This window comes from Protopterus annectens, chromosome 14.part0, assembly GCF_019279795.1.
Source record: "Protopterus annectens isolate FY-2018-M chromosome 14.part0, PAN1.0, whole genome shotgun sequence".
In the NCBI taxonomy this organism is placed as follows: domain Eukaryota; kingdom Metazoa; phylum Chordata; order Ceratodontiformes; family Protopteridae; genus Protopterus; species Protopterus annectens.
Window position 1 is genome coordinate 1,030,990,738 of NC_056748.1, and position 26,751 is coordinate 1,031,017,488.

The window sequence follows — 26,751 nt, forward strand, 5'->3', positions numbered from 1 at the left end:
AAATAACTCAGTTTCTTCTTTTTTACATGTTATTCCTCATTGTGTGTATGATACTGTTTGTACTTCTTCCAGGGCAATGGCCACTGGTATGGTTTTAAGGAGGTTTACATGGCTATATCTCCGCACCAGTAGATGTTAAAAAATAAGATTTTAAATTCTCCTTTGGATAGCGATTTAATGTTTGTCTCCTTTGCTGCAGAGGTGATGAAAAAGACTGATTCAGGGAATCTCTATAAGATTTTTCAGCTCTCCTTTTCCAAAATGTCTAAGGAATTTTCTTTCTCCTCTTCCATTTTTTGGTGGATAACAGAATAAACCGTCTCAAGAGAATTCAGGTAAACTGTTTAAGAAGGAATGGTAAGGGAGTTTCAAAAAGTCTCTAACCTCCCAAAACAAAGGACAGTCCAATATGTCTGACTATTCAAGAGACATTGTGACCCATCCCCACTCTGGCCAATTTTCTTCCAGAAAGTCTTAATCTCCATTTTTCTCTTTGGCAGCAGATTGCTTAAGACAAATGGGTTTTGGATTTCATTCCTCAAGGTTGCATATGGTAGTGGGAGGAAATTCCTCCTTTCCAGGGATCATTCCTCATCCTTCAGATCAGACTGTTTTCACCTGTTCATCACAAGTTGTCTCACTGACTGATAGATCCATTTCCTCTTCCCAAACGTGGGGAAGGGTTTTTATTTAAGGATGCTGCTAGTGCCAAATAAAGAAAAATGCTTGGAGACCAGTTCTGGATCTTTCTTTCCTAAACCGGTTTATGATAGTGCTGTAATTCAAAATCACTTCACAACCTGTTAACTCCTCTTTCAAGTTTCTTGGCAACATAGACTAATAAGGTGCTTATCACATCCCTATTCATCCAAACTTCAGACGTTTCTTAAGGTTGTATATGTCTGGATCTCTGTCTTAACCTTTGGACTGTCCACTGCACTGAGTGTGTTCACGGTGTCTAGCTGCATTTATAGCTCATTGCAGATTACAGCGTATCCATATTTTTTCCAAATTTAGACTTGCTTATCTTTGCAGAGTAGTCAGTGTCATGAATCTCTCTCTCTCTTGGGTGAAAAATCTCTTACATAAGTTGGTGGTGACAACATATCCTTAAGTCCAGGTCTCCCCTTCTTCCCTGGTCCAAAGCAGTCAGTCACTACAGACTCTTTAGACTTTGCTTGGATAGCAGTTTCAGGAGGAATAAAAGTGCAGAGGGTGTAGGATGCCAAGGACAGACACAAGTACATAAGGATACACTTTATATCCTCGCCTCGAAATACTGAAATATCGAAATTCAGTATTTCGAAGCTATAAAGTCAAATTTTTGAAACCACGAAAACTCAGAACCGCAAAATTCAAAATCTCGCACACCGGAGATTTTGAATTTTGCACTTCTACTGCACACACGTACACCACCCTCTCCACACACAAACACAAGCTCTGTACTACACCCCCCTACTTAAATATTCTCACTCTGAGGTCGCACTACATACTAACACACACCACCACGCAAGCTACATTCTCCCTGCGCACACACGTCACAGCATCAAAACACACTGACAAACACCACAGCTCCTACCCAAAACCATTAACACACACACTTACCTGAATCCATAATCACAGCGAAACCTCAGAGGAGCGAAATTCAAAACTGCTGGTATTCGAGGTTTTGAATTTTGCGCTTCTGAGCTTTCACTGTTCGCAGGATTCCACTTTATTGGTTTGAAGTACTGAATTTTGATATTTCAGTATTTCAAGCTTCTAAAGTGAATCCGCACATAAATATCTAGGAGATGCTTGCCCTGATCAAGGCACTGAACTCTCTGAACCATCTTTGGCCCCCTGGGACCTCTACATGGTGGTTTCAGACAATACATAGTAATGTGGTACATAATCAGGGAGGAACTAGGTCATACCCTATTTGCAGAGTAGCCATGTTAGCTTGGGATATAGCTTCAGAGTCTACAGACATCCTACATTCCTTCAGAGCAAAACTGTGTGGCAGACTAGATAAAAAGGAGCAGGACAGACCTTCATGAACGGTAACTAGATCCGGGGGTCTTTCAACATTTGATCCATCTGTGGGATTTCAAGTAGATCTTTTTGCCGGATTTTTGAACAATCATCTGGCAAGATTCTGTTCCAGGACTCGATGCAAGAAAAGCCTGGCAGACAGATGCCTTTTCTTTAGACAGGAATGTTCATGTATGATTTTCCACCCTTTCCACTAATATTCAGGGTACTGTTGAAGATTCTGAAGGAATCCCCCCCAAGATCATTGGGGTGACTCCCTTCTGGCCTAGGCGACTGTGGCCTCTTCCTTCTTTTGGAAATGGCCTTGAACAATCACCACACCTTCCTCATAGGATAGATTTACTCACACATGAACAGACGTGTTTGATACACTCCAACATCAATAATTTTGAATTGACTGCCTGGGTGATAAGGTCTTAATTCTTTTAAGGTGCCTAATAAAAGCCATGTCTGACCCAGAGCTGCTAGATATGCTACACCTAAAGAAATCCCAGGCCCTCTGTGCCACACACTCCAGGGACCTAAACCTCAGTACCACCATAAACAAAACATGCTGGAGGGACAGGTTCCTAACCCAGAGACTTCCCATACTCTGGAATAAACTTCCCATTCACTGGCCCTCTTTAAGAGAAATCTTGATGAGTGGATGGGCAATAGGAAGTTCACCCCAGGGATCACTTCAGTGGCCTAGCTTGACAGGGGCACTGGAAACTAACTTTGGGCAGCATGATGCCAGGGAATCTTCTTGGGCTAGGCTTATATAGGCTCCAGGGTCATTAGCCTTGTACACACCTATGAACCTATGAATAACTGAGGACATGCAGCAGGTACTTATGGAGGCAAGACAGCTTGCTACTAGAAAATCCTATATTAGCAAATGGAAAAGATTGTCTAGTGGTTGCCAGCAACATAACCAGCACCCATTCATGGATTGTTCTCTGGTTCCACAATATTTGTGTGAGTTGCTGTCCTGTGGCCTTTATTTATCTAGCAAGTTTCATTTATTGGCCATTTCAGCATGTCCGCCCATAGATCCTTCTCTTTCAAGACGGTCTTGTGTCAAAATATTCTTGAAAGGGATTTGTATAAAAAGGTGCCAGGTAAACTGGTGGCCCCTCCTTGGGACCTTAATTTTGTGTTAGAGAAGCTAACACTTGCTCCATTTGAACTAATCTGGCTGACTTGGGGTTCTTTACATGGAAAATAGTTTTACTGATTGCTCTGATCTTTGCATGATGGGTATCTGAGTTGCAAGCTCTTATGGTTAGTCAACTCTACCTCATTTTCCATAAGGGCAGGGTTTCTTTGAGAACTAATCCTACTTTTATGCCAAAGTGATGTCTGAGTTCACTTTAAAGCCAAATTATTCATCTCTGGTTTCTTCAATAAATCTAAAAATGAGGTCAAAAGGATTCTGTGTATCTTGGATGTCCAGGCAACTTTTATACTACCTTGACAGAACTAGATTGCTGAGATCTTTAAGATCGTGTTTATTTCAGATAACCTGTGTCAAAACAGACAATTTCCAATTGGTCGTCTAAGGCTATTATGTGTTATACTCACCATAACAAATCTATTCCAGGCAGGGTCAAGGCCTTCTCAGCCGAGGTCTTGGCTTCATCTATGGCTTTTTGGGAAGGGTTGGATTCTAGAAATATTCTAGAAGCTGCTATTTGGTCCTCTGTACATACATTTACAAAGCACTATAAGCTTGATTCCTTCCCTAGGTCCAGATGATGCTTTTCTAGGACCATTCTCCAGGGCTTCCTGGACTCTTCTCCTTCCCCCACTCAAAAGTAGTTAGCTGTAATATTGCTACTGCAGCACTGATCACTGTTATGAACATAGTACAAGTTGAACTTATCATAACAGTAGATGTTTGAATGATCACTGCTGCAGTAGGTGCTCCATCCCTCCACCCCCCTTCTTTTTTGGTGTGTTTTTTTATGCTAGGTTGTGAACATTTGTTTTGTGTTTCCTAGCTTATTTCTTTCAGGGCTCAGTCTCCCTATTTCTGCTGGCAGGAAAGCTCTGAAGGGCTTCACTCCCAAACTTGTCTTTGTCAGCTCAGATCAAGCTGCTTGGCAGTTTGGGCTTGTGGAAGATTCCCTGAATGGTAGGAAGCTGGCCAGGCATTATATCCTTAGCAGAATATTACCCATATAGCTAAGGCTACTGCAGCAGTGATAATTTGAACCTCTATTGTTATGTTAAGTTCAACTTGCACTACTGAACTTTCTTCATTATGATCATGCAAAACCAGACACTACAGTTTATTTGGGGCAACTTGACTTCCAGAAACAGTTGTTATGGCTTTCTTGTTTTACATATACTTTTCTTCTCTGGTAAGAACAACTTTCATAGCCTCTGATTTTTTTTAATTTCCCTAAGTCTTTTGGGTTTCTAATACCATGATGGGAATGGACTCCATTCCTAAGTCAAAGTATGATTAAAGTTCATGAAATTAATATTATTTCAATCTCTGATGTCAGCCAGATGTGCTGTTCGCAGTACCCACAATGTGCCCAGTAATGACGACTCCTGCAATTCTTACAGTGTTACATATATTGGTAACATATCTAAGTATGATTGTAGATTGTTTTTTATAAGACCCATGGAACCGTGTGGGTATCTTTCTTCCATAGTGCTCTCGTTTTTGCCTGCAAATCCTGATATTTTTTGACTGTCTGTCTGTGTATGCAAGACACTGTAGTCACTGGGTGTGGCGATTTCAATGATAAGTGCTACTTTTGTCTTTTCATGGACCACTATATCCAGTTTTCTAGCATCTATTTTTTGAACTGTTGGTAATGGGTGAACCCATGTGATGTAGACTTCATTATTTTCTATGATGCTTTGTGGCTCATGTTTCGAGTGTTTTTCAGCCACTTCAGTGTCATAATGTTTGCACAGTCCCCAGTGCAACAATCTTGCCACATTATTATGCCTTTCAGTATACATTCCTTCTGTCATTAGTATGCCACAACCAGCAATGAGGCGTGCAACTATTTCCAGTTCTGTTTTACAAAACATACATTTGTCTGTTTCTCCCACATGTTCAATGGACTTTGTAAACCAGTGTGTACGTAACCCACCATCTTGTGCCATCAATGTTAACCTTTCATCTCTTGGTTTGAATTCACCTCTCCATAACCATTCCTGCATTCGAACCTGATCAACATGAGGTTCTTCCAGAAGTTTTCTATACTTGCAACTATATGCATTTTCCACATTTCTTGCCTTCTCATCTGGTCCATCTTAGATTTATTCTCCTCATGTTTCAAAACTTTCACAATATTTGGCTCTTGTGAAGTCAGCAGATACGTGTGCAGTCCCACGATTGCAGATCTATACATGTAGTCAGTTTCAAGGAGGCCCATCCCTCCTTCGGAATGGAGAATACATAATCTTGGTATGTACTGATTTTTATAAATCATTTGGTGAGCATGAAGCATCCTTCTTGTTTTCCTGACTTATATCCAACACATTTTGGAGCCAGTCAATCGCTTCAAAACTGTAATTTAGGAAGAGCAAATTGGTTTATAGCTTGAATTTTGTTCCCAGATGTCAGCGTTGTTTTCAGCATTAATTTAATTCTGACTCTGTGGTAACAACCGTTTTTTTGAAGTTGTGTTTCTGTTAAGAACAATAAGGTCTCTGGTAAGTGCAGCTTTCGCATTTGCTGTCTACCTGCAACCCTCTGTGTCTGCAACCATTTACACAGCCCATTATTTGAGCCCGTATGCACCAGTAGCTAGAGGGAGCTCAAGACCTATTTTTCAAAATATTCTCATTCTGCCATCACAGTCTGTTGGCCACATTGTTGCAGTAGTTAAGCTTTCAGTTTATTACTGGTAACCGTCAGTTCCATTTCAGTTTCAAACTTTATTTCAAGCAGATTTCTTAGTGTGTAATAGTATACGTTAGAGGATTATAATCAGAGACTCAAGTTTTTATGTATTCTTAAAATAGACTCAAGAAATTTCCATCAATAATAAAGCTAAAAAAGTGAGTTTCTAGAAAGCACACATAAGTAAATATATATGATCGGAGACCCAATCTTAATTATCTGTAATACATGGGGAAACTATCTCCCCTGAACAGAGGCCATTGGCCTAGTAGGACCATACTTCTCAACTGTCCAGATTTTTGCCACACTTTTTCTGTCTGTTTCTTATAAAATTTTGTTTTTCCAGCTGATCTTTGTCAAATTATTGAGGATTGAAGTTAGAAAATATTGGCAGACACTTGAGTTTCAGATTTTATACCCATCAGAAAATTCATGCTAATGCAAAACCTGTTTATCTATCAACTTTCTACTTTTGTAAGAACAATATTTAAACATTGTCCCTATTTTTTGGCCTTTGTCCCCCATTATTTATAGCTTTGTCCAGATATCTTACTCTAAGAGGTAGAGAGGTATGAGTGGGACTAACCTCGTCAATAAGGTGTAAATAAATAAATGTAACTGCCCCAATGTGCTACCCATTAAAATAAATTAAATGTGACAATGCCACTGTCACACTTAGTAAATCTTGAAACTTGCATGTTGTACCCCAATAAAGGTAAAACTACTCCCTAAGAAATACTGAAGAGGCAAACCTTGCACTGAACAACCTCCTCTCAAAACAGCATTTTTCATTATTGTCTGCTTAATACTTTACTTTTAAGCTGCAAGGTTGTTTATACGTAGTCCTCAGGTGAATTTAGCTGTAGTTACTGTTCATATGTTGATAACTAAACAGCATGCATGTTAATAGTAATTAAACGAATTGTACCTTAGAACTCATGTTCTTTCTAATAGACATCAGTATGGCTAACTTAAAAAAAAATGTATTATCATGCACTGTAATTTAATTGCTCCTGCCTTTCTTACACAGTGAAGTATGTTCATCTTTCTTACCTCCTTTAAAATACCATGGAGCTAGGAAATTTGCATGTTAAGTGTATTGTAGATAGGATTTTTCATGCAGCTGTTCCCTCTGAAGTTCATGCCAATCTTTAACTAAAGAGATTCAGTAAGGACCGCAGAAGACTGCCTTAGGAATTTGTATTTTATTCTCAAGCTCCAGCTAAGACTCTGGCCTTTATCCTTGTGTTTGCCCTTTGCTTCATTGACCACCACTTGCCATTGTTTTTGCCAACACCACATCTGCTCTGAGTCTGTTTCCAGCCCAAAGCATTGACCCATGTAGGTCTGCTTTTAAATTAAGGTTGCCCACTGAGGGTATCTTTATTCGCTTTGGCAGTGGTTTTCCTATAGATGGTAAAAAGTTAGTCTGTACTGGCCTTCTTTGGTATATCCACTGCATTTGGCATAATGGATCATTTATTTATTTATTTGCAGTTTGTTTGCCAGGATGGTCCAAATGGGCCACGAAGCGCCCATTTTCAATGGAGTCCTGGGGAGAAAAGCTGCAGCAAAATACATGAAATACAAGGATACAATATAAATAAAAGAAATCGCAAGAATACAATACAACAAAATACATGAAATACAGAGATAAATATAAATGCAGGAAGTCTCAAGTACACAAGATAAATTACTTGAATAAGAGAGAATTTAAAAAATGATTAATAACTTCCCATAGATTTGGCATTATGAGGTGCTAGTTAGAATAATGCATTAAATTTCATTACAAAGGAGTTCCTGTAAAATATGGTAGTCCCTACAGTTATTATTAGGAGTAATAAGACCGTAGGGAGCTATTTACAGATATATTAGGTTGTGGAGAGTAATTAAGGTAAGGAAATTATGTAGGATGGGAGCAAGAGCATTCCCATTGTGAAGTTAGGTGTGAGTGAAGTAGAGTTTGAAGGCAGAGAGAGAAGTAGAGTTTGAAGGCAGAGAGAGTCTGTTAGTGGTACAGATGAGAGGTGGAAGAGAATTCCAATGGTGTGCTAAGGAGAAGGATAGGAGGTACTTGCCTGGTGGACGGGAAGGTTTATGGAGTTCTGTTAGATTCTGGGAGTTGGAGCTGAGACATCGATTGAGAAGATGGATTTTGAAGGTGGAGGCAAGGGAGGGGCTGAAAATAAGTTTGTGTGCTTGATGTAGGGAAATACAGTAATGGGTAGTGGATCTATGGCCAGTCGCAAATTTTGAAATTTTGTAGTAGCAGGAGGAGGGTTTTGATTTAATAAAAGATTGCAGATTGGTAAGGATAGATGCACCATGTAGAAAGGAAGGGATGAGGTAAGTAGTAGTGAGAACAAGTCTAGTAGGGAGAGAGATACAACTGTCATGACAGTAAAGCATGCCTAATTTTGTCTGTTTTTTTTTTTTTATATTAACTTGCAAGTGACTATCAAACTTTAGCTGATCATCGATGAGAATTCCTAAAAGTTTTGCAGTGGAGACTGTTTTGAGAATTGTTTTATTCTGGCTGGTGATAGAGAATGAGTCTTTATCTAAGGTGGTGGTTTTAGAAGGGGTAAATATCATTAATTTAATCTTGGTAGCATTGAGTGCCAGTTGGTTGTCTACGATCCATTGTTTGGTAGAGGAGAAGGCTTCCTGAGTTAATTGTACTAATGAAGAAGTAGAGGTGGCAGAGTAGGTTATTGTCGCGTCGTTGGTCTATTGGATGAGTTTGGCATTAGGGATGGCATAAGTCATTTATAAAGATATTGAATAGGAGGGGACCTAGATTTGAACCTTGGGGGGACGTGGGAGTATCTAGGAAAAGTGAAATCACTTTTTTCTACTTGACTGCTTGTTGCCTGTTTGATAGGTAACTGGTGAACCAGTTGGTAGTGGAGGGGGATAGGTTTAGTTTAGCGGGTTTGGTAATGAGAAGGTTGTGAGAAATGGTGTCAAAAGCCTTTATAAGGTCTAAGAGGAGGGTGGATGCAATATGACCGGTGTCACGGGCCTTGTTAATGGTCTCTAGGAAGGAGAGAAGAGCAGTGGTAGTACTATGGCCTGGTCGGAATCCATGCTGAGTGGGAGTAAGAAGGTTGTTGTTTAAGAGATAAGGTAGAAGTTCAAGGGGATGCATTTTTCGAGAAGTTTAGAAATAGGGGATAAGATAGCAATAGGTCTAAAGTTTGGGGATATCGTTGTTGTTGCCACCTTTATGGAGTGGAATAATAAAGGATCATGACTTCTTGACTGAGCACTTAAGAGTTTACTGTGACTTTTCTAGCCGTATGTTTGATTGGTTTGGCTCTCAGGCTGTTCATAGAGTGTGGTGTCAGTAGTTAAATCATACGATTGTCATATTGTAGAGTAAGGTGTATCACAGGGCTTGATCTTAGAGGTGGTGGTGATCTCTGTATATGTACTGCCCCTTAGGTAGGTTATTTAACAAAGAGGTGTTTCCTACTTTTTTTTAATTTCTCCAAGTCTTTTGGGTTTCTAGTACCATGAGGGAATGAACCCCATTCCTAAGTCAATCTGATCAAAGTTCATGAAATTAATATTTTCCGTCTTTGATGTTAGCAAAAAAAGTGTGCAGATCTACACTTGTATTCAGTTTCGAGGAAGCCCATACCAAAGTCCATAGCTTGGACTTTGTTCCTTAGATGTTAGGGCTGTTTTCAGTATTAATTTTTTTTCTTCTAAAATATTCCTTACAGAGTTTTGTTTGCATTTGTTCATGTTTTGTTGATCCTTCATCAATTCCCAAATATTTATACACTCCCTCCTGCTCACGTTCCTTTATATCACATTCCTGCCCCTAGACTGATATTTTCTTGGTGCTGCAGCTTTCCTGCTTTAAATGTTGCTTTTGCAAATTTATAAAGACTAAATGATATTCTTATATCATCTGAGAAAGTTTTAACCACTTGTAGTTGTGCTTTTAAGCTCCTTATCTGATGAGCTATACAGTTTTAAATCATCCACAAAAAGAAAAGTCTTAACGCTTGGTTGTTTTTTGGGAGCCAAATTGTAAACATGACCTAATTTGCTAAGTAGATAGCTTAATGGGTTAAGGGCAAGTCAAAAGAGCAGCGGTGGCAGTCAACCTGTAATATCCCCCTTTGAATTTTTATCCCTGAGATAATAATTTGTCCTTTGTCATTGCTTAGCTGCAAAGTTTTTTGCCACTGTTTCATGGTCACCGTAATGTAATTGTTCAGTGTAGGGTGTATCTTATAAATCTGTAAGCACTCCTTTGTGCATAAATGTGGGATACTGTGAAATGCTTTTTTGTAATCTACCTATGCCATACTTCGATTTTTCCTCGTTTTACAATTCTCCATTATGGCTTCATTTAACAACAAATGATCCTCTGTTCCAAATTACTTTTTGTTACCATTTTGTTCTGTTGCCATGATTGAGTTTCCTTCTAAATGACAAATGCTGTCAACATCAATTCAAGGATATAGTGTATACATTGATGGAAGGCAAGTTATTGGTCTATAGTTATTAGGATAGCTTGCAGGTTCACTGTTCTGGAGGAGTATTGTTTTTTCCTGTTAACCAAGTTGGTGTCTGTTCAGCATGCTCATATACGTAGCTCTTACTCGGGGCTAAATCTTCGTGTGAAGATGTTAATGCTTTTAGCCAGAAGTTAGGTACTATATCTAGGCCTGGGGATTTCCATTTAGGAGGTTTTCTTAATTTTATTTCAATTTCTTTGGCTGTTACTTCATCTCATTTCATATCTTCTACATTTGAACTTGTCACTGTTTCTTTTATGTCTTCTATCCATTCCACAGGGTCTTCATAGATCTTTCTCCAAAATGTGTCTATTTCTTCTTTTTTGGTGGTGGTTTTACAATCTTTGCTTTGTTTCCCAATTCTGTATTAAACTTTTTTAAATCATCAATGAATTGCTTATTTTGATTTTTTCTTTTTTATTTATCTGTGTATCTTCTAAGTTTTTCTGCTTGTGATGGTATCTTTAGTTTATCACTTGCAATAGTATAAGATAGATCCTGGTCTGTTCTGATACTGTGCATTGCCTATATCATGTCTATCTCTCCGAGTATTTTTGTGGGTCTATTCCCTCTTCTATACTCTTGTAACAATGACACTTCTTGTATTAATAGTTTTATAGTTTTCTCTATTTGATGCTTCCATGATGGCATTAGGTGTCTTCCCTTTCTTACCCTTCTTGCTCTGTTTTTTTGTGGTAAGACTTTATTTATTATTAATTTAGCTGCACAGTAATATATCCTATTTACTTCTGTTATATCACATGAATTTCTCTTAATAGTTTTGATTACTGTGCTTTGTTTTACTAGACTTCTTTTGGGTCTTATTGATTTCTGTAATCTATTCTTTCATCCAATTTATTATGGCTATCCATCTCTATTAAATCAAGCAACTCTTCCCTTAGATCATTTTCTTCTAAACTGAGGACACATTCTTTGTTTTGTTTCCTGTGGGCATTCTACAGAAAGTTCCAGAACATCTTCATGTGACACTTTCTCTTCAGCTGCATCCTGTGTCATCTGTTGCTCTTTCATATGGGAACTCACTGGCCTATTACTTCACGATATTGATGGTGTAAGAGCTGCCACATTTTCCTGCTCCTTCCCTTGCTGTGCAGCTACAACTGAACTTTTGTACTGTCTTCCTCTTGAAGGTTTCAGAGTATATTAATGTGGGACATAATCTGATGCTTCCTGTTCCACCTGTTTCTTCTTAATCTGGGGACTCCTTATTCCATCATGCTGTGATGTTACCAGGTTGAACTTTCAACACTAAATCCATCACTTTAGAGGTAATCCATAACTTCAGATGGTTTCTTTAACTTCTCCATTACTAATTCTCTTTTCTACTTTCCTAATTGTTTTCTTATTTTGTATTGTAAAATTGTCCATGTCCAGATGCCTTGGCCTGTATTTCTCTTCAAATGTACAATAAATCCTTCATTTTGCAGGTATTCCATAACTTCAGCTTTCATTTGTTTAATTTTTACTTTTAGTCTTCTGTTCTCGGCTCCCCCTTTATGACCTTAGTTTTTGTATTATGAAATATCTAGGTGCCTTTGCCTGTATTTCTCTTCAAATATCTTATGAGCTGCTCTTTTGTATTGATTAGTTTGACCGTATCCTTTGCATAAACATTGCACCATATCAGATCTCTTTCTTTCCGATGTCCATGTTTTTTTTTTTAAATACCTTTCAAAAATCTTTAAGTTTTTGTTCTTTATATTTTCACACTCCTTGTGTTTTCTTTTTCCAAATGGCCCAAAGTTTCTTGGTCTGTATAATGATCACAAATTTGCATTTGAAGCTTTTGACAGTTTTTCTTGTGCATATATTTTTTCTTTCCTCTTAATTTCTCTGTTAATCTTTTTGAATATCCTCCATCTGGAACTCTGGGCTGCTTACATAATAGTAACAATACAAGTTCCTATTTATTCTCAATAGTCCACTCTGTCATCAATATGGCTCTTTTTTGGGCTGTCAGTTTTTGTGTTTTTTGTGGACTACTAATTCCTTCTACAGTAGGAGTCCATCCTTCCTCTGTGCCTGGCTTAACCCCTTTATTGGACATTTTCTGTGTCTTGAGGATTCTACACTTTTATTTTTTTCTAGTCTTGGCACCAGTGCGCATACCTGGATTGGGCACCTTTTTTGTCCTGGGACTTGTGCACTCAGCTGTCTTTATGTCTTAGCCTACTTCTGTCCATTATATGTGTTGTATAAAATACAGTTTATATATCAGTGTTTTCTTGGTGAGATTTTGTAAAAACAGGATCTGTTTCATGAAAGTACTCAACAAGACTTGAGGATGAATTCTATTCCAGCAGTGCTACTCTCTTATGCTTGCTGATTTCGTACCATTAGTATGTAGATGATATTCTACGAGTCTGTTCCACTAAAGAGCGAGTCTGAATTTACCAGTCTTGAAGACTGCTTGTATTCGATCCTACATTAGATGATAGTCCGTTAGAAGCTGCGTAACATGATATGCACATCTATGCCCACCTAGCATCCTCAAGCAATGTCTAAAATAATTTTATAGCACACTGCTGCTATTTACTGCTAACAGCTGTTTTATACTGAACTTGTGAGAAATCTGTTTATATTGCTAGGAACAGATAGGCACTCTTATTACAGTCAGTAGGGTATTGCACCTCCAGTGAAAAAAACATAAATAAGATTTAAAAGATTATCTGCACACTAAGCAATTCTATTGCATATTCCTAAAAAAAATTACAATATTATCTGCTCAGTAGCAAGTCTATTAAATACCCTAAAGATTCTCTTACCCCTGGACTTAAATGGAAGATGAGCTTGCTTATTTTCCTCCATTGCCAGACTCTTGGTACTTGGTATCCTCAGGCAGTGTAACAACTGCTTGATGATCACATTCAATGAACCTTTGCTTAACTTGATACATTCTGTTGATGTGAGATGTAAGTACTTGACCAAAATGGAGGTCTCGCATTCAAAAAAAAGTCTGAGAGCACATCACAACTCCATAGCACTCCACACAAACCCACACTAAAGTAATTTACTCTTAGTCTGTAAAGTAGTCCTTGATTAAGCTTCATAGACCCATTAAACTGAGTCTCAGTGAAAACCAAATACTACACTATTTGTTGGCACAACTGTAGCAAAGAGTCATCATTAACCCCCTTTTCTCCATTCCTACATGAGGTTGAGGCATCATGTCAGCTATTGCCATCTCTCTCGATTCAGTGCCATTCTCTACCTTATTCATCAGTCGTGCATGACTGTCGAAGATCTTCCCTCACACAGTCCATCCATCTCTTTGTTGGAGGCCATTGTTTCCTCTTGCCTTTTCTGTCTGTCCCATATTTTTTTCACCAGATTGTCTTCACTTCTGCACATGTGCCTAAACTATCAATAGGTTCATAGGTTGGTACTAGACTATCAGCCCTAGGGCCTATGCAAGCCTAGCCATAACAATTCCCTGGCTATTTCTTCCCACACTATTTACTTCCCTGGACCTCTGTCTAGTACCTGCTTTGTTCTCTTTGACCTTCTCTGGAAGTAAAGCAACTCATGCTTCTGCTCTGATGTCATTATTTCTTCAGTCTGAGTGTGCATCCTACCATTCGTCTCAGGCACTTCATCTTCATCACCGCTAGCTTCCTCAACTGTCTTTACTGCCCAGATTTCTGTGCCATACAGTAGTACTGGTCACACAACTGTTTTGTATGCCTTACTTTTCAGCTTCCTTGCCATTCTTCTGTCATACACAACCCCTGACACACTGTGCCATTTGGCTGCTGCCTCTTTGATTCTTTTCGACCTCATTCAAACTTCCCTTCTCCTCACCCAACCCTCCTAGATACTTGAAGCTGTTAACTTGTTCCATTACTTTCCCTTATGTTTCAGTTCTCAGCTTTTGATTTCCCCATTTGCTGCTATTCCAAGTGTTTTATCTGTATTCAGTTTCTTCCCTTACACCTTCAGTTTTGCATTCCATTCCCCTATCCTTTGCTGAAGCTCTTGCTTAGAGTCTGCCTGTTCATAGGTGAGTACTAGGCTTTCCTGGAGCCTTTACAAGCCTAGCCCATAGATGTGCCCTGGCATCGTGCCGCCCAACTCTAGTTTCCAGTGCCTGAATCAAGCAGAGCCACTGGAGTGATCCCCGGGGTGAATTTTCTATTTCCCATCCACTCATCAAGATTTCTGTTGAAGAGGGCCAATGAGGTGCTGTGCTTGACGTGTATGGGAAGTTTATTCCAGAGCATGGGCAGTCTCTGGGTTATGGACCTGCCCCTCCAGCATGTTCTGTTGATTGTGGTAATGAGGTTGAGGTCTCTGGAGTGTGTGGTGCATAGGGATTGGGATGTCTTTAGATGTAGCATTTCTAACAGAGCTGGGTCAGACATGGCTTTATAAGTCAAGCAGAGATCACCTCTTAGTAGACTATATGAGACAGAGAATAGCTGGAGGTTTTTTAGTCGGTCCATGTAGCACATGTGTTTAAGGCCTAGAATCCTCTTTGTGAGGTGTTTTTGTGGCCTGTCCAGCTGTTGCATGCCAATTGAGGCATTATACTCGATGATTGGTCTAATGAGGGAAGAGTAGAGAGAGATGATGACCTCTTTCTTCCTGTATGCAAAACCCTTGGAAATGAGATGTGCCACATAGAAGGACTTTCTGATTACAATGACAATGTGGTGGCCAAAGGAGAGGTTGTTGTCAACCTTTGTCCCCAGATCTCTTATAACACCTTCAGTGTTCATTGGGCTCCCATTGATGTGGTAATTAGTGGGAACTGAGTTTTTCCCAAAGTGGCTGACGACGCATTTTTTGGCATTAAGCTTAAGGCCATGGTTTCGACACCAATCATTTGTCTCAGTGAGGCCTTTCTGTAGGATATCTGCGTCACTTGGGGAGTTAATAATGGCTCCCATCTTGCAGTCATCTGCAAACTTGGTCAGCCAGAATCCCTCCGTGTTGGCCTGGACATCTAAGAAGTAGATGTCTATTAGGAGAGGACCCAGGACCAGTCCTTGTGGGACTTCACTCGTGATTGGTCAGCAGTCCGATTTGGAGCCTGTTACTTTCACCCTGTGGGTTCTATCTGTGAACCAGTTTGCAATCCATGTAATGATATAGGGGGTTGATGCCTAGTTTGGTGAGTTTATCAATAATTCCCGAGTGAGAAATGGTATCAAAGGCATTGGCCAGATCGAAGTAGGCTTTATGAACTGCCTTACCCTCATCCACAGCTCTGGTGACTGCCTCAAAGAAGTCAACCAGGTTGAGCAGGCATGATCTACCTTTCACAAAACCAAATTGTGTGAGATATAAAGTTTGGAGATTCCCCATATCTTTGATTAGGTCCATGATGATGCTCTCCATAGCCTTACATATCAGACTTGTCAGGCTAATGGGGCGATAATTCCCCGGGTCTGTAGTCACTCCCCCTTTATGGAGAGGGATGACTGTAGCAGTGCTCCATTTGGTAGGGAAAAGCCTGAGGTGAGGTTGTGAGTGAACAGGGCACACAGATGTAGTGCCAGTTCATTTTGTAGTTCATGTAGAACACAGCCAGGGATATTGTCGGGTCGCTTGGAAGCTGTATTCTTGGCCTTGGCCAATGCAGCTTTAACCTGTGCTGCAGTAATGCTGGGTGCCTGGCATTCTTTCAGTATCATGAATGGTCCTTTGGGGGGTGGGAGAGGGGTAAGGTTTGCACTGAATCTGTCAGCCAGTATGTTGGCAATATCTGTTGGCTCAGTGTAGGAGGTACCATTGTGCAGTAGCTCAGAGCAAATCTGGGTATTGTCGTGGAGATTCTTAGGCAATTAAAGTTGATAATTTTTTAGTTGTACTGCAGTATAATTCTGGACAATGGTAGGATGCTGCTCAGGGCTAGGGTCATACCTGCCTGAACCACATCATCTGCATACATAATGCCACATCATCTGCATGCAGCAGTTTTGTTGATCTGGCTCTTCTGACTGGTTTGCTGATGTAGTCTTTCAGCGTCATGAACAGTACTGGGCTCTGAGCTGAATCCTGATGCACGCACATTCTCTCTGGGAGCCCCGTTGTGTGGTCAAACACAGTACTTGAGTTGTTGGGTCCTTGTACATATCCTGTACTAATTCTACCAGTGTTTTTGGGACTTCGAACCACTGCAAGACTGCCCAAATCCGCTTTCTTGGGACCTTATCATTTATTTTCTCCAAGCCTAGGAATGCCCATTTGGACTTTGTCCTCATCTGTAGTTTCTTCTCAATTGCCTGTCTCACTGCAAACATTGGGTCAGTTGTGCTGCATCCTGATCTGAATCAGAACTTCTCTTCTCCCATCTTACTTTCTACTACTCTGTGAATGCATTTATCAATCACCCTCTGTACAGCTTTCTTGAGTTTGATACCACCGTACTGCACACAGTTGTGGATGCCCCCTTTGTTATTGTACACTGGTACTGTTACGCTTATTCTCCAGCCATTTGAGGCATGCCTTTCTCTCTATACTGCTATTAGTACCCTCAGGAGCCATTTTTTACCTAACATCTTGATTGTATCTGCTGTCACCTCTTTTGAGCCCGCTGCCTTCTCAGTCTTCATTTTCCTTAGTACTGTTCTTACTACTTCTAGGATGGGCTCTGCCTTTTCTTTTATCATATGCTGTGTCTGAGGTAGTAAGTTTCTGTGGGGTTTTATTCATTCAGAAGCTGTTGGAAGTACTGTTTCCATCCATCTTTGATGTCCTGTGAACTGGTGAGTACATTGTTGCTTCTTTGGGGTTTTCTTTATTCAGAAGCTACTGGAAGTAATTCCATCTGCCTTTGATGTCCTGCAGACTGGTGAGCAGGTTGTTGCTGGCATCCCCTATGAAGGTGTCTATCTTCTTTGTCTTTCTGTCTTTGCCTTGCAACCTGTTATAGTTTCTTTGTGCCATCTATTGACTCCCCTTCAAAAAGCTGGTAGAGTGCCTTTGATGCCTTGTTCTTTGCTATTGCAACTTCTTTCATTTTTTTAAACACCTTTACTGAATTATCACTTGTAACATAGGCAAATTTACATTTATACAAAAGTAATCAAACTAGGTGAAATTGAAGTGTATTAACCCACCACGGTGTTTGCGCAGGAATGGGTGTGCCCGCCATGATTGACATGCGGGAGGGCAGGGATTAACAATGACATGCTTATGGCCTTTCCATTCAAATAATATAACATTAACATGGTGTTGAAGGTGTTGCATCTAGTCATTATGCTAAGTATGAACGTACCCCATTGTTGCATAGAGTCATTATCACATCAAAATGCACTGTTAATATCTGAAAATGTTAGCGTTTGACACATCCTTAACATGCAGGCAGCAAATTGTTCTATGATCTTCATTTTCTCTATATAAAGTGGTCCTACTGTCCCTGTAGTTCTGTTTGTTTCAGAGAAGGTCTGCTGTTATCTGGAACAAGGGCACACATGCTTCTGCCTCATCAGCAAACATAAGTGTTGCCGCAAAATGTTTACGGAGAAGCCTAACCACATGCTCACATTTACAGCAGATGTTCCTGTTTTTACAAAGCCTTTTTCCCCATGCATGCCTCACAGCTTTACAAATGTTAACAGACTGACCCTAACGAATTTGGACATATTTGGAAAGAGGAGCATTTCTGTTTTTTTTTTCCCCCCATGATATAACGTGAATCACACCGACCGCAGGTCTGTATTTTTCAAATTCGTTTGTCCCCATTGTCAGTGTGTGCCCGTGGACAGAAATGCCTCACAGAATTACAGTGTGGGCTCAGATTTAGGTAGTTATAATATTGTGACAGTACTGCTCAACTTCTTAATGCAAGATATGTGGACAAAGTCTCCTATGATATGTGCAGGGGGCCAAAGAAATAGGGAAAGTTTTTAAATCTTGGTGTCATAAACCTAAAAGCCATTATTGGGCTAACTGTCTATAAACATCGAATGTGTAGTATTCTTCAGTAAGTGCAATCATCAGTGATTTGCCAGAAAACCACACAGTCTTTAGAAGGCTCAATTGAAAAATGAGATGTGTACCGTGTTTTCTGTTTATAAATGTAACTGTACAAACAGTACTTGCCTTTGTACTTTTATACCGAGTTGCGAAATAAAAATGATTTCACAGCAATCGCATCTGCGTTTTTATGTTATGCATACAATGTTTTCTTTATAATCTAATTTTTTTGTGCAATTACATTTTGTTTTGGTGGATTTGAATACACGTATAATATTTTCTGTTTATAGATCTATATTACCTTGTGTTATGGTGGCATCTTTCAATCAAACGGTGGGCGGTGCAGTCAAAATGCTCACAGGTGGGGTTTGGGAGGGGCTTGCTACTGCGCATCTGGTGGGTTAATACACTTCAATTTCACCTCAAACTGTATTAATTTAATATTAACAAACATTATACTTCACATATATTGCTACATATCATATAACCTAAGCGGCATTATTTAAATTATTCAATTCCTCACCCTTATTTTTAATCAAGAAATATCTTTATTAAGCCATCATGACATAAGCATTCATACATTTATATAAATGAAAACAAACCACACCAACACAATCCTAGTTGCAAGCATATTACATCACAAACCATGTTGACACGCTCCCAGTTGCAAACATTATACATCACTTATAATCTACCCAATCATTTTCAGTCAAACATTACATAGCTCATTTATGCATTGTTCCCAAAATTCCCATTTTTTCCTATGTAGTTTGTTCCTACCCTTTTTTACAGATCTCAATTCCATTTTCTATCTCACTACTTCTAATATAGTTGTTTTTTGATTTTCATTGCAACTTCTTTCTTAGCCTTTTTGTTACCCAAACAATATTTCTTCCTAGCCTGAGTTGTTTTTTTTCTGTCTTCCACTTTTCTCTGCATTCCCTCATTCATTTGATGATTTCCTGGACTTCTGCATTCCAGCATCAGTTTTCCTTATGTACCTTAGTTTCATACCTGCCTCTGCTGCATATCTGTTCTGTAGTCCTCACATATGCTGTTTTGAGGCATTGCCACTCACTCATCTTCATTTCCCAGTCTGTATTAAAAAAACGAAAGTTTTAAATAACGAACGCCCACATGAGCAAAAATGCAGGACATTGAAAGTGTTTTTTTGGGATCGCAGTACAGTGAAGATTGGAATATTTGCCCTTTCCTCACTGTAGTGCGATCTCAGAGTTGGAATATATAGTTAGAGGGGCTCCCCACAATAAGGAGTTTGAGGTCTTGCATTTTCGCTCATGTGAGCGTTCGTTATTTAAAACTTTCATTTTATCAATATAGACCCTTCATTTCCACCTGTTTCATCATCTTCTTGGATGTTTAGGACCTTGAGTAATTCCTTGAACTGTTGTACTTTCTCTCAAGCAAACAGAAGTCTAGAATGGCTTCTCCTTCACTCTTGTTTGCCTCATCCATGTGGATCCAGGCAGTCCTCATATCCTCTTCTGTCTCTCCCGATCAGTGGGAGGGTGGCCTAATGGTTAAGGTGTTTGCCTTACAAGCACAAGGTGCAGAGTTTGAGTCTCACAAGGGATAATTGGCTAGGCTTAAAAAGGTTCACAAGGGCAGTTAGTTTAGTACTAATCTATGAACCTGTGTGTACTCAAGTCACCCATTATCAACAGCAATTCATGTCCTAGTTTATCTATTGGGTCCTGCAATTGTTGTCTGAATGCACTCTTCTCACTATCGCAACCTTGCTGTGGGGCGTAGGCTGAGATTATGAATACTGCCCTGTCATTAAGATGGAGTCTGATTGCCATGAGTTTGTCACTAATTCTGATGACAACCCTCATTGCCTACTGAAGCCTCTCCCTCACCACAATTCCCACACCATTTCTAGCCTGTCCATCTCCAGAGTAGTAGACTCTGGATCCCAAGCAAGTGGCTTTGCTGCACTACCCTTCCATCTTGTCTCCTGGATAACATAGGATGTCCAGCCTCCTCCTTACCATCCTGTCAGTGAACCTACATTGGATGTAGCAATTCTTAGTTCATGTTTGACAGGTTGGTTGGTTTTATGACCAGCTTTCGCTCAACAGAGCTTTCCCAGGTAACCCAAGCTGGGCAACTGGATGCTGGCTGGCCAATAGCTGATTGACCCAGGGCTGCTGGACTTTATGGCAGATGCACCCTGGCCAGTAGGGGCACATACACCTCTTCCACCATTAGCATGGGCCCCAGACATGGGTCGGTATAGGCCAAGCCCTCAACCCACTTATCACAGGCAAACACACATGGCCATAGTGAGTTAACAAATTTTTAAGTCTACTTGTGCATGGTATTACTATTACTTTTCCTTGTTGTTTGTATAATGTTTACATATTAAGCATTTTGCTTAAATCAGTTTTCCTGAAATTTAATCTGACTGTCCAATTACAACTTTATATTCTCTTCATTTTGCAGAACACTGCTCCACAGACGAGGATGATATCAGGTGCGTTAACACAGAAGGGAAGACGTTCACAATGCTTCATAATGAGGAAAATTCAGGAATTCGTTACTGTAAGTGTAGACCTGGGATTTGTCCCTTTTTTAATATAACTAAACACAAATTAACCATTCTAGTTTATCTCTAAAGCCTTGTATTTTGTGGCAACAGGCAAGTCAAATGAGACTAAGTTACATTAACTATGTACGTAGATTTAACGCAGTTTAAAGACTGTTTTGATTACTGTATGCTTGTATTGATAAAAAAATATTTTATTTGTTTCTTGTTCTGCATTGCAGGTATCTGTGAGTGCAAAATTAGCGAGCATTATTCAAATCAGAACCTAAGCTTTTTGATAATTAGAGATAAAATACTTGTTCGAAGGGATTTTTTTTGTCTAATACAGATGTAATCATCTTAACTATTTGACAGAGGTGGGCTTGAAAGAGTTTACTATAACTGTGTTAATTCCCTGAAAATGCTGAATGAGGTTAGTATTTATGAAGAGGTGTAGTGTAGCAAGTTATTCGGTGCTAAAAAGTTACTTGGTTAATTTTAAGAAATGTTTAATGGTGCTTTAAGTTTCTTACCGTAAATATAGATAAATGAATGGTTTACTAAAGGTGCATCAGTAATTGACAACTCTTCTTGCCTATAGTGAGCTGTTCTAAAACAGTTGCTGAATATTTTTTTTTCCATCAGTTTTAATGATTTATATCAGTAGGGCATCTGCTTATGTTGAAGATGCAGCTTATTTTTTTTTCTTGTTTTCATCCAGAATGGTTTAAGCAAATAGAGCTCAGAGATTCTGTTTTAGTCAAGTTAGCTGTGAAGTCATTGTACATGTTATACCCATGGACAGTGATGTAGAAACCGTAAGATAGCTTTTGAGTATGTTTTCCAGATGTTCTTTATAGTCATTGTTACAGTACTAATCTTTGGGAATTCTTGCTGTGCAGAAGCCCGATTTTCCAGAGTCTTGGCATCATATTAAGCCAATGGACGTTTTATGACCAGTGTGCAGACATCATGGTAGAAGGAAGGCATCAGCTGGTGACATCTTCAGTTCTTTCTAAGCCTGCAGTCTGATGCATTTAGTGCGTTTGTGTTCTATGCTTGCAGTATGTCGATTTGCTCATTTTTCTAGAGGTGTTCTGCTTCCAGACAGATAAGTTAATGCTTAGAAAGTTAATAACTGTTTGTCCTGTGGGGAGCAAATCCCAAATAAAGACTTTTCAATCGTTTTGCTTGTTTTGTTTGGGGCCTCAGCACAGTATCTCTAACTGCTCTGACTGCCAACTTCCATACAAATAGCCTTACACATAGGGCCAAGGTACTCGTCATACATATGGAATCCTTGTGATTGGCTTCATCACTAGCATGTCAACCCCTGTCTTTGTCAGGTTCCATTTCCACTCCGACAGCCACTGGTGAGATCCTCAAAAAGGAAAAAGATAAAAATCCCAGGGATCTGGAGTCCACAGAAAAAGTGATTGCATCTACCTCTAAGTTGGCTGAGGACCTTGGTGAGATGCCTTTGCATCCCCCAGGACCGGCAGCTACTCGGCTGGAACCCTCTGGCATGACACCACAGGAGGCTGCCATGATCCCCGACCTTCCCACAACTAACCATTGTTCAGACATCAATTGGGTCTGATACCGCTATGTAGGCATCTGCTTTTGATATCTAATAATTGGTTCCACAAGGAGTACTTACTCTTCTGCTGACTTCAAATGTTCCTTCTGAAGTCAGGCTCAGTATAAATATCCCTCAGCCATGCATGTCAAACGACCATTAAAACAGAAGTGTACCCCTGCCATGACCTCTCCTCTGCCCTCTGTCTCCAGGTCGCAGGATGAAGTTGAAGACCTGGTTAAGATAGTGCAGGAATTCATGGCCTTCATTAAAGCTAGAGAGCCTTTGCAGACTTTCCAAAGTCTCCGTGTCTCTGACCAGAAGGACTAAGGATGTAGCCTTCCCAGAGGAGGAAGACTCCTTATTCTTGGAAGATGTGGAAGAACTCGTCTACTCAGGTCATTTGCAACCCCAAACCTACCCTGAATGGGACTCCTACACACAGTCTTCTGCCTCCCAACAGGAAGACCTTTCCTTTGGGGAAATGTTGTATAAAATGAAAGAAGCCTTTAAAATTGGAAAGTAAGCAGTTTTCCCAGACTCAGAAACACTACAGGGAGCTACTAAGCTTACCCCTTCCCTCAAGCATCGGCTATTTCCCCAGTACACCGCATGCTAGATGATTGATGGTTTGAGGATATAGCCCTTCATCCAGATTTCTTACAGCCTGCAGCTAGGAAACCAGATAGGTTTTACAGGGTACTTAATTCCCACAGTCATCTCTCCAAAAATCCTAAAGCAGATCCCTCTTGAGTCTCTACAGAAGCTACCGAAGGAGTTACCCAAGATCCATCCTGGCACCCATTACCTAATGACAGGTAGAGCAGAGTCCTGGGCAGGTTTGGCAAGAAAACCTGTACTTCTGCTACATTTGCTATGAGAGCATTAAATTGTCAATTTCATATGATGAACTGTTTGGAATCGGTTCAAGACAAAGTGTTGAAAAACAAACTTGATTGCATATCAGACAGAACTTCATACAAGAAGTTGCAGGACATGGCTAGAGAAGCCTTTACAGCTACCAGGCACTCCTTGAAATGTGGCTATGGCACCATAGATGCTTCTTGCAGGGCAGCTACCACAGGATCAGTTACACACAAACATACTTAGCAAAGAACTCAGCCATTGTCAAACCAGGTTAAGTCAGAGTTATTGGATGCTCCTCTGGACAAAAAGTTTCTATTTGGGCTCCCAGAAGAACAAGTCATTGAGAGACTAGACAAAGCAGGCAAACTGATTAAACTGTTAAATAATTCCACTTGTCCCCAACCCACAATACAGTAGAGACTACCCCTGTAAGCCTTGGCCTTTCTCACCTAGACAAGACAAGAGAAGTCCTCCCCATGGAAAAAGACCAAGGCAGTCGAGAAGATGGCATCCAGAACAGCCTCATAGATTGAGTGCTGCCACAGAGCACACCCAACACAGAGAACAGATGTGACTATTTTCTACCTCTTCTTGGCCCCTTAACCTCCTCACTGTCAGACCCCTAGGTAGGCAAGCATGTTTTCCATTTTCTTAAACCAATGGAAAACCATTACAAGGGATCTGTGGGTTCTCAGCATTATAGGAAAGGGATACTTTATCCAATTGAGGCAATTTCTCTCCTCTGAAGGAGCAAGAAAACCTCTTATCACCAATTATCCATGATTTGCTGAGGCAAGCATCCATACAGCTGGTTCCACTAGGTCAAGAGGGTTAACATTTTTATTCAAGACTATTTCTGATCCCAAGAAAAGAAAGAACCTGGAGACCTATCTATATCTGTTAAGGAAACAAATTCCTTCCTGTGGCAAAATTCAAGATGCTTACTCTGTAAACAGTTTTGCTTATAATTTTTCAGTATGCCTCCATGGTTACAATTGACCTGAAGGATGCCTACCTCTCAGCCACGGAAAATACTTACGATTCATAGCCTTAGGCTCCCACTTCCAGTTATGACTGTGTCATACATGGAAAATTGACTTCAGAGACCCTCAATGCCCTCCAAATGCCTGTAGACTGCTTCCAAAAGGTGGATCTCCCATTAAATGTACAGAAGTCTCGGATGACTCTCCAAACAAGGATTTTGTTTCTGGGAGCTGTGATAGGCTCCATCCAACAGAGGGCAGTCTTCCTCAAAGTACTTAAACCACTTGCTTACAAATTAACTTATTTTCGCCAGAGAGTTAAGGATCCTAGGCTACATGGTTTCATCTATGCTAGTGGTCCGTTTAGCAAAGCTTCACATGAGGAAGATCCAGTGATTTCTCAAAAATGTTTGGGAACAACACTGTCAGCCCCAACCCTTCTTCCTTGTTTCCAGGCCTCAAGGAGGAACTTCTATGGAGGATATCCACCATACAAAACAATCCAGGAGCAACCTTTACTCTGCTTCAGGCAGACATGTCAATCACCACAGACAGCTCAGACAAAGCTTGGGAAGCCCACCTAGGTCCAATGAGGGTAACAGAGCATTTGATCCCCAAAGTAGAGACAGTTGCCTGTCACTCTAAAGGAAATGCTAGCAGTTTTTCTAGCCATGAACGCTTTTCGACAGCACCTGAGTCCAGGAACCCTGCAAATTTGGACAGACAATACCACAGTCATGTGGTACATAAATGGAGGAGACCTTGTCTTACCCTTTGTGCAGCCTTACCAGACAAATTAGGATGGTGACCCAGGATATGGGAATCACTCTCACTGCATCATACATACTAGACCACAGCAGTTTTTGTGTAGATTCCCTGAGCAGGGACTTACTAGATCCAAGCAAATGGATTTTGAAAAGGTAAGTGTTAGATCTCACTGCAATGTGGGAAATCCCATCTATGGACTTTTTTGCCTCTCTATCCAGAATAAACAACTTCTAAGGTTCTGCTCCAGGACCCAACAGGAGGGAGCCTGGAAGATAGATGCTTTCTCCTTCACATGAAGACAGAAATTCCTGTATGCCTTCCCTCCATTACCCTTGATTCCAAGAGTACTTACTAAGACCAGGGCCAACAGATCCAGCCTGATTCTGGTAGCCCCTTTCTTGGCCAGAAAGCATTGGTTCTCTGTAGTCCTCACCCTCAGATGGGGGAGGTTTTGCATGTTCCTGAAGGACACAGACCTTCTCATCCAAATCAGGGGATCTGTTTTCAACCCCAGCCTGTCATCTCTCAACTTAGCAGCCTGGAGGATTCAGCCATAACACCCACCTCGATGCGTTATCCTAAGAAGGTGTTATCTATTCGTAAGGAGGCAAGAAAGCCAAACACTAAGAAATCGTATATGGCAAAATCGGAAAAAAAAAGATTCTCCTTACTGTGTCATGGTCAACCAGACTATTCCAGGTCAAGCTAGCATTCATTCAGTATTGCTTTACCTGTTTCACCTGTTAGAGCAGGGTCTTTTTCACTCCTACATAAAGGTTCATGCTTTGACAGTTTCAGCTTGCCTACAGACTACACCATCACTTTTCTCTCACCCACACATGAAAGGAGTGATCACTTAAGGCCTCCTAGGAGGGACCCTATTCTTGAATGGAACTTAAAGTATCTTTTTTAAAAGCTAACCTTACCACCCTTCAAAACAGCTGGACTTAGAGTTTCTCACTAAATGGAGTCTGAAGCTACCCTCAAGATGCTGACCTTGAAGACCATCTTCAGCTAGCAGAGTCTCTGAACTGCAGGCTCTCATGAGTATGTAGCCTTTCACCGTCTTCCACAAGGACAGGGTATAACCCTCAGAACTAACCCTTCATTTATGCCCAAGGTGGCTTCTGAATTCAGCTTTAACCAGGCTATCCAGCTGCCAGTTTTCTTCCAAATCCAAAGAACAAGGCAGAAAGAATCATCCACTCATGGGATGTCCACAGATAGATGACGTACTACCTGGACAGAACAAAGAAGACTGCAGACAGAGCAAACCAGTTGTTGGTATCCTTCACAGAGAGAAAACAGGGCAGGCCTGTCTCAAAGCAAGCCATCTCAAAAATGGATGGCAAAATGCATCAGGTTCTGTTACACACTATGGAAAACCACTGCCTGGCCGCATTAGATTCCCACTCCACCAGGCATGAGGCAACCACCACAGCCTTCTGTAAAGGAGTGCCCGCTCAAACAATCCATGAATCAGCCACCTGGAGTTCTGTTCACACCTTCACAAAACATTACAGGTTAGATCAAGCATCCAAGGCCAGAACAGGGTTTGCCTCTACTATCCTACAAAATATTATTTCCTAGAAATCACTACTACATCTCCTTCACCCAAAGAACAGCTTTGGGAGTCGTCC

General features: G+C 40.4%; 1 protein-coding gene across 2 annotated transcripts in view; it reads left to right on the plus strand.

Moving 5' to 3' along the window:
- Positions 1 to 26,751, plus strand: part of LOC122789409 (ecto-NOX disulfide-thiol exchanger 2-like) — a 3,915,450-nt gene that overhangs the window by 516,435 nt on the left and 3,372,264 nt on the right. For both annotated transcript variants that reach the window (XM_044056835.1, XM_044056836.1), the window contains exon 2: positions 20,833 to 20,931. In XM_044056835.1, the coding sequence (XP_043912770.1) occupies positions 20,895 to 20,931 (37 nt within the window). In that variant the 5' untranslated portion in view covers positions 20,833 to 20,894. The remainder of the gene's footprint in view (positions 1 to 20,832; positions 20,932 to 26,751) is intronic.